General features: G+C 41.4%; 1 protein-coding gene across 1 annotated transcript in view; it reads left to right on the forward strand.

Moving 5' to 3' along the window:
• Positions 1–18754, forward strand: part of lamb2 (laminin, beta 2 (laminin S)) — a 50917-nt gene that overhangs the window by 7605 nt on the left and 24558 nt on the right. The window contains exons 3-7 of the mRNA XM_034591344.1: positions 12662–12831; positions 12942–13077; positions 16317–16390; positions 16536–16724; positions 18274–18337. Coding sequence (XP_034447235.1) covers positions 12662–12831; positions 12942–13077; positions 16317–16390; positions 16536–16724; positions 18274–18337 — 633 coding nt within the window. The remainder of the gene's footprint in view (positions 1–12661; positions 12832–12941; positions 13078–16316; positions 16391–16535; positions 16725–18273; positions 18338–18754) is intronic.

Raw genomic sequence — 18754 nt, forward strand, 5'->3', positions numbered from 1 at the left:
CCAACATCTGCCGGCCATGTGTGCCTCTTATTTGGTGGATTAATTCAGCTTCAGGCAGCATGTGGCCGGTAACTGGCTGTAGAGGAGAATTTTACAGATACGATCATCGTAATCATTTAAGTCCCTTTGCACTTTGTTAAATTTCAGGCCTGGAGCTGCACCCTTGTACCCTTGTTTGTGGTGGTCCCACCGTCAGCAGAAGTTATGGATAGATCTCTCTTTAGAGCTAAGGACTGAAAGATCATAAGATATTGACATTGAAATATAACGGGCTCAGCACTAGTTTTTTAAAACTGTGTCAAAGTTATTTGTAATTTTTATTGATGGTCTGAAGATACACACTTAGAACCATCTGATAATAAGCCTGTGTTTTCCCAGAGTCAACATAGAGGTCAGCAAAACTTGAAATGTGACATTTCTTTATGCAAGTGTGAGTAAATCTGCAGTAACTGCAGACATGTGGGAATGAAAGCTGGGCAGACGCAGGATGGGCAGGATTCCCATCCAGCGCCCACTCTCCAGTGTCCACCTGTTGCTCATGATGCCTTGTTTCATATTTCCTCTCTCACAACAGAGTGAGTCAGACAGCTCCGGGATGGGACAGGAATGTGAATGTCTGCTCCAGCGGGACCAGCTGCCTCCCAGTGCCAGGCCTTGTTAATATAACAGCCTGTGTAATGGCCAGCGTCTGGCCTCACTCACTGAGACCCTCTGTCGGGCTGTCTGAGAGCCGCGCAGACACACTCAGAAACAGCTGAGGGAGTCAAAGAGCATGTCAGGCCAAGTAAAAGTACTGGATATCATGAATTCACTCCAAATATAGGCTACAGAAAATGACAAGTAGGTTTTTGGCTTTTTATAATGCACATTTTTTTTCAAACACAAATCAAGGTCTTTTTAAAGGCATTTAGACATTTAATATTTGGTATAAGTTCTCCGAAGCCAAAGGATGCGTTTCCTTTTTCCGGACAGATTCCGAAATATTCTCTGCAGCGTTTAAGTAACAGAAATATTTAAACTATCAAGAGGCTTAAAATTATCAAATTTTGAGACTGTTTCCAAATCTACCACAAAGTTTAATAAAAAGTAAAAATATAGAATACAATGAACTTATATGATGTGTGGAAGGGGGCAGTCTTTTGGGACGGACTTTGAAAACAGAAGCATAGATATATGCATATGTTCTATATGCAATCGTAAACTAAACCAACATGACCTGCAGCCTCTACTTGGGAACTTAAATGAATATTTACCTGATCAGTTCCACATAACCTCAAGTTGTGCACATGTTGTGTGGTTGTATTGTCATTGTCTTTTAAATTTCTTGAGTATGATGTGAGTCACACATGCCATGGTATTACTTGCCATATCACTGATGACTTCAGACCTGAAGTGAGGAACAGATGAGATGAGAGGGAATGGAACAAATCGAGAACAGTGACCTTAAAATCAATTCATTCTACAGGTTACTGACAGCCAGAGAATTTATTTAAGTAAAGAGGGATATCTGCACTCAAGTTGTCTATTTAGGTTCTCAGGAAGTCCAAACTGAGCATTGTTGAGTGTAATTGTCCTGTGAGAGAAATGGTCCGACTTTGGCAATGTCCTTGCATTGATCAAAAACTAGATGGCCTCTTTTGGCCTGCTCCTGAAACCAAAAACTAAGCTTTCCTGAACCTGAAGACGATTTTGAACCATTCAATAGAGTATGAAATGCAATTTCCAAGAAGTTTGGAGTGGATCAGATCATTGACTGATATCATATGCATCTGTGAAGCAATGGAACTAGATGCCTGGTTTGTGGTTGATAAGGCTTAATGGTTGCATGCACTGGACTGAACCATGGGGCACACCACAACAAATAGAACATTTACAGAACTCCCTGGAGAACCGTAGTAGAAAAAAGTAGCAGGAAGAAGAAAATGTTAAAATGACTCATGTTAATCTCCAGATTGAGATTGTCATGTGGAGCAGGAGGACCATACTGGAATTTTTGTGAATTCTCTCGAGCTGTGGGTCTGTAGCTCTGCCACCACTTTTCACACTAATAGTGACAGAACTGTTTTGGACATCATCTACTAAAGTGATGTGTGACATTAAGGTCGGCGGCTGTTTGTCAGAGGCGAGCTCCTGGGTTTTGATTAAGGAAGGGAGGTTGAAAGAAGTGATGAGGGTGAACGGCAGGGCAGACAGAGGAGTCTGAGCTGCTGAGGGAGGAGACATTAGAAGAGAAGATAGATGGGAAGCGAGAGCTGGCATTAATAAAGAGGCGAGGAGGGGGGAGAACAGCTGGGTGTTGGGCTGTGGAAGTTACCCCATCCATCAGCTAAGTGCAGAGCAAAGAGAGGACGAGACACAGCAAGGGAGAATGTAAACTAGTGAACTGAGAGGAGTTAAAAATAAAAGGCTGTGGACTTTTTCTCTGATGGTGCATGCTAAACATATCCGCGCCGCCTTCTCGTCCCACACTCGTTCAGGTTGGGCATGCAGATCATTGCCTGTGTTAAAATGACGCTATTCTTGTCAGTTCCCTGCCCTGATGGCCGGGCACATACTTGATCTGGCCATGCTGTCATTTTGACATCCTCAGCAACGTGTTTTGTTCGAGCCCCCCCAGCATTGCTTCCTGCCTGGGCAAACATGGTGTCCTCGTGTGCTTTCTTGTGCATCTATTTGTTTTTTCAGCTTGGTTTCCGACATTGTTTACGCTGGTCGATGTGACAGCAAACTGTGTTTCGCCGGCTGGTTCCAGTGGAATGTGTCATGTTGATGCCACATCCCTGCTCCCGTCCCCCCCCCCGACACACACACACATAGAGCTGGAAGAGTTGGTGACTCTGAGGGATCACATGGATACAGATGGCTGACAAATTAATGGGAAACTGGCATAACGGTATCAGGCCACCATAGGTCTATAAGTCTGTGAACTCTGCAGGGAAGAGCATCATTCACCCAAAAGTCATTGACGATGGTGGTGGTGCTGTGTAACACAACAGTCCAAAATCTCCAAAAACTTCATTATATCAATTTCTCTTACCCCAGAAACGTGACTTCTTCATAGCATCCTGTGCACAAGGCTTGCGTCGTCAAGCAGTTGGTAGCTGCTGTATGTCGATATCGCAAAATGCTGTTTAGACTTCAGTAGGTCATTATAATGTGATAAGTCGAATACATGTCTACATAATGCATCTAAGGTTGGAATACATGTCCTAATTCGATTACTGCTTATTCTGAGTATGACCTTATTCAGAAAATCAGAAAATGCTGATTACAGGTAGTGTGTTATTCAGACTGTCTCACTTCGGTTAATATCAGAATATTGCTCTTTATGTAAATGAATATTGCAAATGAATATTGCTATCCATGTAAGAGAATATTGCTATCCATGTAAATGCAGTCACTGATTACTCAGTGCTGTAAAGTGAGACTGAGGCTAAAGCTGACAGTTCCTCTGTAAAAAGTCAGCAACTTCACAGAGTGATATGTGGAAATATAGAAAAAAAACATTGTTTATTTGGCCAAGCTCCTGCCTCTAACATTATCATACAGTACTGTATAAAAAAAGTTGGTTTCTTTAGATGAGAGATTTGGTGAATATCCATGCAGTAATACAGTAAATGGTCCAGCCAGCTGGGAGTTGAACCAGGGGCCTGCTGCTTAAGGCATGTGTGCTGCAGTGGTATGAACATTTACTATTCAGTTATTTGATTGCCACCACATTCAAGCTTTTCCTTTTTCTTTTCACATCATGTGTTTATACTGTGATTTGTTCTTTTGAGTTTATCTAATCTGTTGCATTGTAAAATAAAATAGATAATCATATCCTAAGCTTTTGAGCAGACAAACACAGAGCTATACTTCCTCTGTTGTCTTTTTTTGTGAAAGGGAAAAACAACAACTCCATTCTTCAGGAGTAGAATTCATTTATGGGGATGAACATGAGAAGATGCCCTGTAGGCTGCATTCTGTATCTGCCTCTGACAGTTAAAGCATTGCCTCATGTGGAAGACGTGCTGGCTTAGAGTCACATTTCACTGTCCTGTAGCATGAGCATAATGATATCATGTCTTTTTTTTTTTGCCGAGAATAGGTTCACAACAGTGGAGAGTTTGTCACTTGTTTGAGGGCTTTAACAGCTGCCACATTAACACTGTATATGACGCTTGTCTTAGTGCTGTTATATGAAGATTAACACGCATGTGGCTCAATAATAAACCTTACTGTGATGTATGGCTATAAGAGGCTAAGCAAGCGGAATAGTGCACAATATAGTGCAGGGTGAAAGTGCATAGCCCACTGTTACGGGCTAATGGCTGGATGAACAGGAGTATTTTGTGAGGTGAGACTCCCACCCTGGCGTACACACACACACACACACACACACACACACACACACACACACACACACACACACACACACACACACACACACACACACACACACACACACACACACACACACACACACACACACACACACAGACACCAGCAGTACCATCGCCGCCCCCTTCTCTTCTCTCAGCTGTCAGCCTACATTCCTCTCCGCCTCTCCATTTATGGGGAAAGAGAGGAAAGAAAGAGTGAAGTGAAAAGGAAAGAAACTACATCACTTCTTTGCCTTTTGTCCTTGCAGCTACAAGATTAACTTTTCAGTATCAGATGGAGGGAGAGTAACAAAAGCCCTGCCCCACAACCCCTATTCTCTCCTGGTCAACTGCCTGCCCACCCTTCAATCCCACTGAGACAAACCATTTAAACCACTATAAACCCACCACCGGTTCATTATATAATATATTTGAGTGTCAGCTACATGCTACATGGTATTCCACCTAAAATTCCTGAATATTAGTCAAAGAAATCCTAGAGAATGATATGAAATCTTCACATTGTCCAACCAACATCCCTAAATTCAATCTACTACCACATATTACACAGAAACATGGAAACCATTCATATTTATCATCTAAACCACATTCTGCTTAAAAATGACAGCTATTAATTGGTAATAAAAAAATATTGTGTAGTTGAAGAAGTGGAGGCCAACCACTTTTGTGGACTCATCTTGTAGCCACAACAGAAACACTAAGTACATCCCCTGACAGCTGATCCTGGGACATAACTGGTGATTCAAAGAAAGAGCTTCAGACAAACGTTATACTCTGGATCATTTCCTGACATTATCTGGAGGGGATGCATATGACAACACAAATGTCTGAGTGAGAGGCTCCGGACTTTCTCCTGGGTTTCTTGTGCCTGCCATCTTGTAAAATCTCTTGAGAATATGCATATTAACCAATGTGAGAACATGACAGGAGATCCTCTGAAGGATTCACTGCGAGCGAGTGGGTGTGTTGATGACGTTTCCAACATGTGACAGATGCAAAAATGAAAAAAAAAAACATTTAGTAGACAAATATCTTAGGATGAAAAACAGGAGCCACACCTTGGTGATTAGGGCTTTCTACATTTCTGTGTTGGTGTGAATGTGTCTGAGCGGAGAATCTCCTCTGCATTGTTCATGTGTGAAGGACAGACTCTGGAGAAAGTCTGAGCCCAATTGTGTGGAGTTCACGTCTGAAAACAGCTTTATATTCTTGGAGATTGACTTGTTCTGTGTCTTGCTAAAAGTTGGATTTGATCTATAAAACTATCCTGTTGCTGTTAGTGCTTGCCACCAACTAAGAGTGGTGTACACCAACTAAGGTTTAAAAATGATAAACTGATATAGGAACGGATAAGATAATCCTTTATTCGTCTAAAAATATACATCAGTAAAAGTGATATTATGTAAATATAAAAAATAGAAATAATGAATAGGCCGACAGTGAGCGCAGCATATATACAATGAAAAGGATTGCACAGACAGAAATGAGTAATTACACAGTTCAATGAGTTAAATCTGAGTTTATGTTGAACTAAAGGACATGACAAGGTTACCAATCTTCTCATCCACCCTTTAGCAGCGGGGCTTTTCCAACTATGTCAAACCTTTCTGAAATAACACCTGTTTTGTTTGAATGTTAAAGGGGACATAGCATGCCCATTTTACCACAAGTTGATATGGTTCCTTGGGGTCTTAATGAAATGTCTGTAACATACTTTGGTCAAAATACCACAAGGATCATTTCAAACAGCACCCTTTTTACCCTGTATAAAACAGCCCTCCACAGAGTGACCTGTTTTGAGTGCCTGTTCCTTTAAATGCTAGTGAGCCAGCTCCCCCCTCCCCCCTCTCCCCCCATGATTTTAAACGATATAAATTACATATTTTATATGATATAAATTATCAAATATGCATCCCATACTTTGTATTCCCCTTGTTGTCCTGGAGTTTTAATTTTCCCAATCACATAATTAAATGTCCCCCTCTGCCCATCCACTACAAGCACACAAGCAGACAGACAGAGAGAGAAAGAGAGGGGGGGGGGGGGGGTGGTGGGGGGGCTATGAAGACCATCATTTACCCCTGAACCCCGACATTCAATGGGTACAACAACAAGCGGAGAAAGCAGAATCGCGGGCTGACCTTATATATACAGTCTATGGGGCTGACCAGCGGAGAAATGCTCGTCCCGTGTGAACAGCCAGGCGGCTGCGCGCTTGAGAACGGCGCTGCGCTGCCTCGCAGCCTTGCTGCGTCCGGTGTAAACCCGGCGTAACGAGTGTGGGGGGGCGGGGGGGATGAGGTGGGGGGTGGGCCAAGGCCATGTAGGGAGACTTCCAGTGTATTGTGACGACACAGTACACAGGAAGCTCATTCCAGTCACTCAAGCATGACGTTTCTGACTTAGAGGAACCATAACAAAACGCGCGAGTGTTTTTTTCCCAGAGTTTTTGGGTTGGTAGACATGCCAGATACCCACATTAACCTGTAGAAGCACTAACAAAGTGGAATTTTCATGATATGTCCCCTTTAAAAAAAACTTTGATGGGGCGATGGATATTAATGATACAGAGAAATACTTTACTTGGGATTTGAACCCATGGTTTCAGGGGCTTTAGGGTTACACAGATATTTTATACAATATGTCATGCAAGAAAAGTGGCAAATGGCATCTTGATGCACTTATCAGCATCTCTCTTGACCCTTTTTCATCCTTCACCTGCTCCTGCTGCTCATAAGCACTGCACTTGCACAGTTAGAGCCTCTACTCTGAAACCTACACTCTTAGTGTTTTTAAAGAGCTCTCAATACTACCAAGTGATAGACACCACCTTCCACTCTTTTCATACCTAACCTCCCCTAGCCTCTGCTTTCCTCTCTGGTTTACATCAAGGCAGCAGTGGTCTGATCACCGTCAACTATACGACTCTGGCGTCATCACCCTGTCAGGCCTGTGTGTTACAGCATCAGTGTGACAATAACAAGAAGCGATTCATCAGCTACACTGTTTAAATTCCTAATCATAGACATTTAAACTGACTGAGTTGTTCTATATTGTAGCACACACCACAGTTACCATAGAGATAGAGTAACAAATCACCTTCCTAAAGAAATACGGCATAACTTCTTTACACTGTAGTTATTTCAGTTCACCTGGTAAATGGTCTGTATTTATGTAGAGCTTTTCTAGTCTTGATGACCTCTCAAAGCTCTTTACAGAGCAGTTTTTGCCACACACTCACACATACAGTACAGTGCAGTGCATCTATGGGCAACACTTAATCTATCCCGTATCACTCTAGTGGCACAGCTTTCTGAGGCAATTTTGGGGTTCAGTGTCTTGCCCAAGGACACCTCGGCACACAGAATGAACGGGAGTGGGGCAGAAGCGCCGACCTTCTGGTTAATAGACGAACCGCTCTTCCTCCTGAGCCACAGCCGGCCCTGGTGCTATGAGCGGAGCTGTGAAGACTGTGCAGGTTAACACAGACAGAAAACACACTAAGATAAAAGACAACATGAAAACCAATGATTAGACGACACATCAGACGTCTGTCTCGCTCCCGCTCCTCCCTGATCTCACCACACACACATGCACACACACTTTTGATAGTGTGCCAGTAGTTTTCAGATTAGATATCAAGTTGCGTCTGTGTGGGTTTTCCCACTGTCTGTCTGAACGAAAGCTCTGCGCTGTGTCTCCACCTCTTTTTCCTCAAATCCAATCAGCCATCTGACCTGCTCTGTTTGTGTTTGTTCACACTCTCTTCCTCTCCGTCTCCCACACTTAGATAAAGGATAACGGAATGACCTCAGGCCTGTATTATCAACGGCTGTCATGTCAGTTGTTGCTGATAATGATAAATGCTGAGCAGCTCAGATCGCTACCTTGTATTTGTAAGTCTAATATAATAAATGTCTTTGCGTAGTCAACAAGTATATACTTGATGCCTGCATTCACTTGATAATTAGAGGGGCTGCACTGCTGTAGGTGTGTGTTTGTGGCCCACATCTTATACCGACTTGTTACTCACTATGCTGGCACCAACCTGAGGCTTGTCCAGATGCCAGGCAAACACAGGTTTCCTCAAGCGTGTGGGTCAGGATTGTGTTTGTGTCCATGTGAACTCCTCCTCCACACAGTTCCCAGCAGGCCTCCTGTCAAGACCTGATTGCTGCGTCAGGCTGTGATAATAAGATGTCTCTGTCTACGTTAATCAGTGAGCATCCTGGGAGCGTCCAGACTCTGGCAGGTACAGCAGGCCGTCTCTCTTCATGCCTGTCAGCATTAAAAAGTTATGAAATCTCACTTTCCGAGGCACACAATTACAGAGAAAGCTGACATCATGGCAGACTCACAATTTTAAGATTTGTTCAGTCGGAGTCTATTTGTATATTTAGTGAGAAAGGGCCTCTTTCCACTATGTGCTGTGAAGATAGGGGCAAATTATATGTCTAACATCCATGCACAATTCCTGATTCAGTAAGGTGAACATTTAAGTCATTGCTTGTTTACTGTTAGCTCTATAGCTTTGAGCAAAGTCAACCATCATTGAGTGTATTTTACAAATTGTTCCTGGTTCAATCACATCGTATAGGCATGTAAGTTGAGTATGAGTAGATTGATATGACGACGTTAGCAACTCGGCAAGTCTTTGGTTATGGTTTTCCAACTTGAGGTGGCTTGGACATGAACTGTCCCAATCGAGAACTATTTGAAGATTATAATTCCCTAGGGGCCGTTACCAAGATGTCTGCCATGTGGTAAGACTTGCTTATAGGGTTGTCCTTATCTTCATGGTTATCTAGTATAAGTTAGCTTGCAACAAAATATGCTACAAGCTATTAAAGTAGGATACAGGCTAACTAAGAAACAGAATTTCAAAAAGCTGACCCTAACCCTAACCCAGGAAAGAACCCATTAAAGTTTGGTGTGGATCTGGATCAGGGGGCGCATCCAGGAAAGACAGTTTTCAACACTTTTATTGATTTCTCAGAGAATAATTCATGGATCTTGTTAAAAGATCAGGCAGGGTACTGATATTAATGAGTGTGTGTGTAACAATAATTATTATTATTAATATGGTGCAAATCCAAATTAGAATCTGGATCGAGTGAATTTAAATCTGGTTTCACAAAAGATAGGCCTTGGCAGAGGTATACGCTTTACTGAATGCCATTCTAGTTCTTTGTATGATAATTTCTGCATAAAACAAAATAAATAAAAAATATAATTTAGCATTTAAACAAATATTTTTCTCTGCTCATGTATTTAGCGGTTCTCAGATTGACATCAGGACTTTTGTAATGTATGAGGAGCACTACCCTGCTGCAGCAGGCTACTCAGATGAAGCTGTGAGTTATGGGCTGTGTATGTGTGAATGTTTAACACTGATGATATAACACAGACTGATGTGGGAGAAGACTAAGCCTTGACTTTTTTAATCTGTTGTGGAATGTGAATATAAACCCTGTTAATTTGATTCACTGGACGTGTTTACATGTTGCATATTTTCATATATATATATATATATATATATATATATATATATAGGTCTCTATACTATATAGAGGGAGGATTAGAAACACCTGTTGTTGACAGACTATAGATTGACAGCCGAACCCCTGGGTCCCCATGCACCCTCCTCATACCAGATTTCCTCATAGCTACACGCACGCGCACACACACACGCGCACACACACACGCACACACACACACACACACACACACACACACACACACACAGACTACAGGACCCAGAGGTCTGTGGGAGGAGAAGTTCTCATCAAGATGTCCAGTGGAATGTAATACAGCTTCTGCAGAATGTCATAGGTTTATAAGGTTTATTTTAACTCCCACACATAGCACAGCTCCTCAGTAACAACAAGGCTCCGGTGCCTTTATCACTGACAGACACACTATCTCTTAAAATGCTTCTCTACTTTTATGTCACATCATGTTTTAGTTTGAGCGATGACTAAATACCTATGATTTCTGAGATCTTAAGTTTCCTACCTTGCTGGTTTAAGTCAACCTCTGTTTGACCTGCATTGGGGAGTTTCTAGATTTAGCCGGTAGCTGGGGCCTCATGTCAGGTCAATTGTTTGGGACCCCTGCAGACTGCAGAGCCTGTTAACCTGCAGGGTTTCCTTCGGATAATCTCGCTCCCACTGGATGTTGTCCCAACATTGAATCAACTCTTGATCAAGCAGTAGCCGTGTAGGTGTGTGTGGGGTGGCAGTCTCCAGACCATAATCCTGTGGTCGATGACCTTTATGATGTTTTTATAAAAGAAGTTCATAATACAGGAAGACAAATATAAGTAAAACAACTATAATATAATTTACAAAAGTGTTCCTTTCAATGCACAAAAATTGTAATTAGGAGTTTAGTCAGCCATTTGACAGGGTGAATTGTCAAAACTAATTGACTCCATGCCAAATAAGTTGGCCGTGCGTTTTTTGTTAAGTCAGATGAGCAAATCTACAACATGTCATCATCTACAAACAGTACGATAGATAGTCAACTTCATCAACTCTTGCTAAGGTTTCAAAATGTTTGGTCTGATAATAAAGTTAAAACTATTTAATATGGTTTAATAATTCATGTCGGCTATATACCCAATCATGTTATCATGGAGGTTTCTTTTTTTTTCACCAATTATCCAAGATTTTATAAAATATGGCCATTATTGGCTTCAGTGCCTCATTACTTGTCACTTCTAAGATGTTAAAATGAAATGACTTAAACATGACAGTTGTTTTAAGACAAACGCAAGAGTCCCATCATGGAAATTTTGTGAACTGACAAAAAAGACAATAAGAACAAACAAAAGAAACACGGCAGTCGTAGTATTGACTGCATATCTGAAGCTCTACACTCCATTGCACTTATTCAAAAGTTCAATGTGAAAATCATTAGGCCTAATACCTAATAAAAAAATTGTTTAAAAAAAAAGGCCATACCAAAGCATATGCATAAACAATCCTAAAGCTTCATTCAGGCGTGTGCGTTATCGCTGAGCTTTACTTTAAACATTTGGATTGAAGCAATCTAGTATTTTAAACTGAAAACAATACGATTTTGTAATCTAGAGATGTTGTTGATATTTTTACAAATTAGATCCCAGTCTCCTTCCGCAAATGAGTGACCTATTAATGTACCTAATTCTATTCGTCCCTTGAGGGGTATAAGGCATTAAGGGTCTACCTCCATACTTTTCCAGGTAGTGTCCATCTTAGGGGGATCTTTAGTATGCGGTTCATGCCCAAGCCATAGTAGTCGCTCATTTGAGATCTGCTCAGGCCAGGAGATGTGGCATACTTTCCTGATGCATCCACTGTGGAAGGTGTAGATCTTGTTCATGTCTCCTTTTACCAACGCGCCAGCGTGAGTGACAAATGAGTGACCTTTATCCTGATGTTATAGGTATATCAATGTTAGATTTAGACCATTGGACTTTCATCAAAACAAGGTTGCACTGCATAATTGAAATTCTAGAGAGCTAATCTGGTGTAGCATTGGATTTATCTTCAGGAGTAACTTAACACCAGGTTGAAAAGCAGTGTTTTGCTGCCATCTCTGATTGAAAGTTTGAAGAGTTTCACCTCCGACACCGGGGGTGGGTGAGGTCAGATGTGCAGTGATGTCACAGTGTCCTGGAGTTCACCTGTACATCACGGCAGCGAGGTGAGACGTTAAACCAATGAAGGTCAACAAAGACAGAATTTCCAGGGGGTGTGAAGTTACTCATTAAAAATTGTACACAAATCATCCAATCAAAGTCTTTCTAAAGAAACTGCACTCTGACTCTGCTCACTTGAGAATAGATTCATTAATACAGTACTTTCATCTGAAATATAAACCGTAGGAGATCACAACTCTGAGGGTGATTTAATCAGAGTTAGAGTGGAAATGAGGCTCCATTGTCATAAATACAAGCGTAAATATAAAGCGTTGCTGTGATATCCCTTTAACAGACTGTCTGCACTTTATTTACCTCTTTATGTCTAAAGGACTTTGAATAACTGAGTTAGATTCTTACGGATTAAGTTCTTGGGTTTCTTGTAGTACTTCCCGTCCTGGAGTCTTTCTTCCTCAGGAAGTGATAAGAGCTTTACATGTTGTGTCTTTTTCTACGGCTGAAAAAAGGGGGTTGATTTCAATGTCGATTTTATGTGCATGTAAACTCATGAATTGGTGCTGAATATCAATCATTTCACTCACGCTGCTTTTCTCTGCTGACTGTAATTAATTGTCTGTTTTCTCCCTCACAGTCGTGGCTGCTGCCGCTGCCCAGGTGCCCGACTACACCCACGGCTGCGCTCATGGCAGCTGCTACCCGGCAACAGGGGACTTGCTGGTCGGAAGGGAGAAGAATCTGAAGGCCTCATCTTCATGTGGGATGAGGAGAAAAGAGCCGTACTGTATCGTCAGTCATCTTCAGGTCAGTTGAGCACATATTAGAGTTTTGTGCCTGTCTTTGTGATCTCTGTGTTTCTCATTGACCCCCAAACACTGACCTGTTGACACTGACCTTTTCCTGTCCTGCTGAAGGATGAGAAGAAGTGTTTTGACTGTGACTCTAGACGGCCATATGACCCTGTCTACAACACGATCAATCACCGGATAGACAACGTAATCACCACCTTCAAACCTCACCGCAAGAAGTCCTGGTGGCAATCTGAGAATGGTGAGTTTACAAACTAAAACACATGCATTTTGACTCCATATCAGTTTTAATCCCTGTCCATACTAACACGACTGATAACGCATATCACATGACCACTCACATACACTGGTGTTTAGCAGACATCGGTACTGTGTTACTGTGAGAGGTTAAACACTGTGGGCTATCTTCTCATGGCTGCATTCATGTGTTTCAAAACTATGCGACTTTGTCTGAACAAATCAAGTGACATTTTTCAATTTGCTTTTTACGCCTCAACATCAGTGACTGCAGATATTATGTTTTTGGATGTTCAGTATGTCCATCTGATTCTTTCAAATATGATAACTCAGGGATGCCTTGGGCACGTTTATGCTAAGTGTGACTCAAGAAAGAATCAAACTTTGGTGGTCAAAGGTCAAAAGTCACAGAGACCTCACAAATCAAAAGGCTTTTGACCATGACCCAAATCATGATTTCATACAATTTTCTGATAGGATAAAAAGAAAAATTCATAGGTTGAAGGTCAACCTCACTGTGACATCATTATGTTCGGCACAAACACCACTCATCCTCCTCCTCTTCTACATCAGCTTTGCTGTCGTTCACACAGCGTAGCAGCTACACAAGTAGATGACTGGGTTCATTTCTCTGTCAACACACAACCTGAGAAGGGTTTTCTTCTGTCATGAAGGGTTAGTAATGTTTCAATCTTTTGCTTAAGTACAAAGCTGCAAGACTTTGTTTCTTTTAACTTAAACTCTTTTAAAATTGATGTAATCAACTTTAGTTGAATTCTTTGTGTAACTTGACAGCAACACAGACATCCGAGAAACATTCAAACGCTTTATGTGCTCTAATTTAATGTCTTTGCTCTTTATTCAAGAATCTTGTGTAGATTTTTCTTTCAGCTCATCAAAGCTGTGTTATGAATAGTCTCAACTTTCATATTCATTGCTAGAAATTTGCCTTAAACCTTTAATTAAAGCCACTGAAGTAATAGGTTTGAAGTGCTCATAAAAGCATTGACAAAAAAGAAACTTCTCATACTGATGTTTCAATTTGGCTTCGCCAAAGTTGGTAAAACAGAATGACAATTAATTAGTTCATTTGGCCTCTAATTGTATATGAAAGCTATTACTATTAGAGGAATAGAGGCAGGATAGAGGGGAGGAGATATAAAAAGGCAACTGAGTGGATATTCTGAAGCAGAAATTATGCAGAAAATGGGAAAAAGAACCAAACACTGTGGCCAACATCCTCAGACCAGCTACAGATGAGTTTAATGACAGGGTAGGTTCTGCTCAGGCCTCTCAGCAGAGTAAGGAAACGGGGACGATAGAGGAAGGCGAAACGTTCTGACGCAGAGATAAAATTGGAAGATGATGGAACAGAGTGAGGGATGGTAGTAAGTTAAACTGGTGTATTTCCAGGTGTCCATAAATCTCCATGTCAATGAGTGAGTGCTGAGCTCTGTGTTGGACACAAGGCTCACTGCAGCTGTTTGTGAGCCATGGCACTGTAATGGAGTGCTGCTGATGACAGCACTGTGCATCACTACAGGACCCAGAATAGAACACAGACGAAGGAGCAGGGGGACAGGAAGTTTAGCAACTATTTTTACTCCTGGTTGCTGCTCCTTTTCCATGGCATCTTTGTGGCATTTCTCTGCTGAAAGTGGCACAGTTGGCCTATTTGATATGGATTACAGTGCTTTGATTGTGTGCACTCACTAGTTTGAATGGTCATTTCCTGGAGCTGCATGCATACAAGCAGCCATTATAAGGCACAGTTAGTGAGTGTCAGCTGCACAGAGGAGCAGGTGTGTGTCTGTTTCCTTTCTCCTCTCAGTCGAGTATGTATGACTTTCTCCAAAACTTCTCAGTTAGAAAGGCTCAACATTGACCCTTTGAATTATCCACTCACTCCCTTCCTGCTACCTCTCTTTCTCCCCCCTCTCCATCTCTCTGTTTTTCCTCCTCTCCGACTGGGTCACACCCTTCCTTCTCTTTCCTTCCTGTGCCTTTGTCAACTGTTGATTTGTGGCAGATTGTTTTTGCGTATGTTGCGCATGCATTTACCGGGAAGACAGTTCCAGTTGGTATGTTAAATTAAGTAGCTGCGAAAATCTGTAAACACCTGGACTCAATGCTAACGATTTAACATAAGAAAACACTTTTTTAGCCCTGATTTAGTCATGGCTTCCAATAGAGCATAACAGTGATCGCCCACTTTTAGAATGTCTCTGGTTCTGCAAGTAAATTTGGCTGATAATCAAAATCTATATTTAGAGAATGAATGGGAATTTTAACTCTTGAACAAAACTGTTGAGCTCTACATGGCTGAGTTGCAGGCTGTGTGGCCACAGTTATCAAAGCCATCAATGAGCTGAGAGACGCTAAAAGGAAGTTCTAGTGAGGATACATGCCCAATCCACTTTGGACTTTTTATCACATGCTTCAGTAGAAAGACCATGGAATCCCACACAGTGTGGAACTCACTACATTACTACAATGTTCCCGTCCTCACACCCACACCAGATTTCTTTTCTATTCATGTCAAGAGGTTTTGATCCTTCACACCTGTCTTTAAGGATTTATGGTGTGCAAGATCTTAATTTGCAATTACGCTTTGCATCAGGTAAATACTGTGTGCCACTTTCTTCACCTGCAAATGTTAAACTGGGGATTCCCCAGGATGCATGGATGTGTGTAGTTTTGCAAAGCATGTATTACAGTCATCATCTGTAACCTGTTTTTTCATTAGTGATTTGAATGTGTTAAAAAGAGTTGTGTGTCCTCTTCTTTAAAAAGTTACTGGATTACAGTGTTTAGTTTGTAAGGTGTAAAATGCATGTGCTGTGGATTTTATGTATTCGTACACAGGAATGGGAAAGTCCTCTTGGCTTTGTGCTGCACACGGAACATGAGAGAAAGTCGTTTTCAGAGTAAAGTGGCCTTTCAGAATATTTGATGCCCTACAACTCAGGAAGTGCGTGGGCTTTTCCGACTTGCTCGCTACATTTCTCCTGCCAAGACTGAATGTTTCCTGTCAAGACGCCATTCCGCGAGCCAAGAGCACGGAAGCTACTTCACTGACTCTCGCTAACCACTACACTCTATCATCCATCTCTGGCAGATGGATGATAGAGATGTAAAATAGGTGTAAATGATTTAAGACATGTTAAAATAACCGGCAAAACAAGCATGTGGCTTTATGTAAACGTCTCTCTGTATCATTATCTTTGTGTGTGTCTCTCTCAGGAAAGTCTGATGTCTTTATCCAATTGAATCTGGAAGCAGAGTTTCATTTCACTCACTTGATCATGACCTACAAGGTAAAAATCCAAGCTGTTTTATTAACTTGACCTTCATCTACACGAATCTGAAAAGAACGACTCACAATGACTCCAGTTGTGTTGTAGCTTGTTGTATTTTTCAATAAAAAGTGTTGGGACACTGTGTGACATTCTTGTTTTGCAGACCTTCCGTCCAGCGGCCATGCTGATCGAACGCTCAGCAGATTTCGCTCGCACCTGGCAGGTCTACCGCTACTTCGCTCACGACTGCGCCACTGCCTTCCCAGGAATCTCCCAGGGTCCTTTGCGTAACATTAATGATATCATCTGTGAGTCGCGTTATTCTGACATTGAGCCTTCAACAGAGGGAGAGGTGAGCGACTGATTCAAGAAATAACCCTAAATGACAGGTCAAATGAGCTGTACAACACAAAAACTAAAGCATATTTTATTTTAGTGAATAAAATAAAAGTTTGACATTCATTGTTTAATTTCCTAATACATTGATTTTGATATGGAAGTAAGGTGTTTTGGGGTTCTGAAGTTTCACATCTAATGTTCATGCACATACATTTAAGGAAATGTTCCATATTTTGGGAAACTTATTTACTTTCTCACCAAAAGGTAGATAAGATGATTAATACCACTCTCAGTCTATGAGCTTGGCATAAAGACTGTAAGCAGAAGCAAACTGCTGCATAGTCATGCTCTTTTAAGAGTTTTAATAAATCTGCCTATTTGTCTTGTATTTATTGTACAGGCTGTGCTCCATGGTCTCCCACCGCACCCCACACTCTTTCTCGATTCTCTTCAACTCATTTTGTTTAGCAGTGAGCATAGTGATGGAGCAAATGAAGGCTCTGCTGCAAGTTTGCTTTTTCTGAGTTTCCTTCACGGGGACGTTGTCCTGTTGGACCATGCCATCAAGCTGAGTCTGCTCATTAATCGGCATGGTTACCTGCTGCTTTAGTGTCGTTGTGGAGGTCACTAGTCAGAGAACCTCGATGTGAACCAGGCAGAGTTAATGGGCACAGCTGAGGTTAGTTGGCCAATTGCTCTTCTTGGATTAAAGAACAGCAGCAGAGCTGCCACAGGAAGCAGACACACAAGAGAAGGAAGTAGATTGAACGGAGCTGAGCCGCAACAAATTGATGTTTTGTTTAAATTTATGTTTATTTATGATGATTCTGCTCCGTCTTATTCTTATTGAAAATATCTGAATTATCATGAGGATCAAGACCAAAAGTTTACCGTCATTTTCTCTGGTTTTACTGACTGCCAAGAGACAAATCTGTGAGTGGTTGCGTTAAATGTGGAATAAGAGCAGAGCAGCACATCCAAAAACTGTGGCAAACAAGTTTATTTCTACATTAAAACATGGTCATTCAAAGTTATTTTTATCTAAAATAATGAATACTGAGTGTTAAATAAACATGTATGCCACAATGATGTAGGCTAATTAGTTTTCCTTTTTTTCTTTTTTGTCTGCCTATAGTTGTTTAGTTGTATAGTTTTGGACCACATAGTCCTCTACATAGACGTCCCTATATAGTGAGTAGGGGAAAGCTGCAGGGGAATGGAGGATGGGTTTTGGAGGAGAAGCCCATCACACAAACAGAAAAACACACAAACCACTCTCCAATTGGATATAATGTGATGATAAGTAACATTTAAAGATGAGGTGGGCAGATCTTACTATCAGAGCCTTGTCAGCTGTTTCCCTCTTTTTATCTATAAATAAGCTACAGAATTGACTCATCTTCTTGTCTAACTTTGACACGAACAAAGTAAGCAAATTTCCCAGAATGCCAAGTCACTCCTCCTTTAACACTCACGCTGCATAAGTGCTACTGTTTTTAATTAACATTTCAACTCTCAAATGTAATGTAATGTGTGTGAACAATATGTATTCCCTGGTCCAGGTCATCTACAGAGTGTTGGAGCCCGCCATCAGGATTGAAGATCCATACAGCCCGGACATCCAGAGTAGGTCACACTAAAACAAACATATTTTCAACAGCAGCTGATGATACACCATTACCCCGTTCAGACCTGATATTAACATCCGTCCTAAGTGATCCAATCACAAGCGGTCAGAGATAAGTACAGGTCTGAAGCTACCCTACTGCGTCCTGAGATCCGATCACCCAAACCACATTTGGAGGTTGTCTGAGACACATGTTGCCACATTCATGGACCGTGAACGAAAATGCTGAAGCCCTCTGACCTGCTATCGTTTCAACTTATTTTTGTATTATATATTATATATATTAACACTGATCACCATATAATAATGGATACTTAAAAAATTGGTAAAGTAATTTTTTTCTCCCTCTCGCCCACACACACACACACACACACACACACACACACACACACACACACACACACACACACACACAC

The sequence above is a fragment of the Hippoglossus hippoglossus genome, chromosome 7 (assembly GCF_009819705.1).
Source record: "Hippoglossus hippoglossus isolate fHipHip1 chromosome 7, fHipHip1.pri, whole genome shotgun sequence".
Taxonomy (NCBI): domain Eukaryota; kingdom Metazoa; phylum Chordata; class Actinopteri; order Pleuronectiformes; family Pleuronectidae; genus Hippoglossus; species Hippoglossus hippoglossus.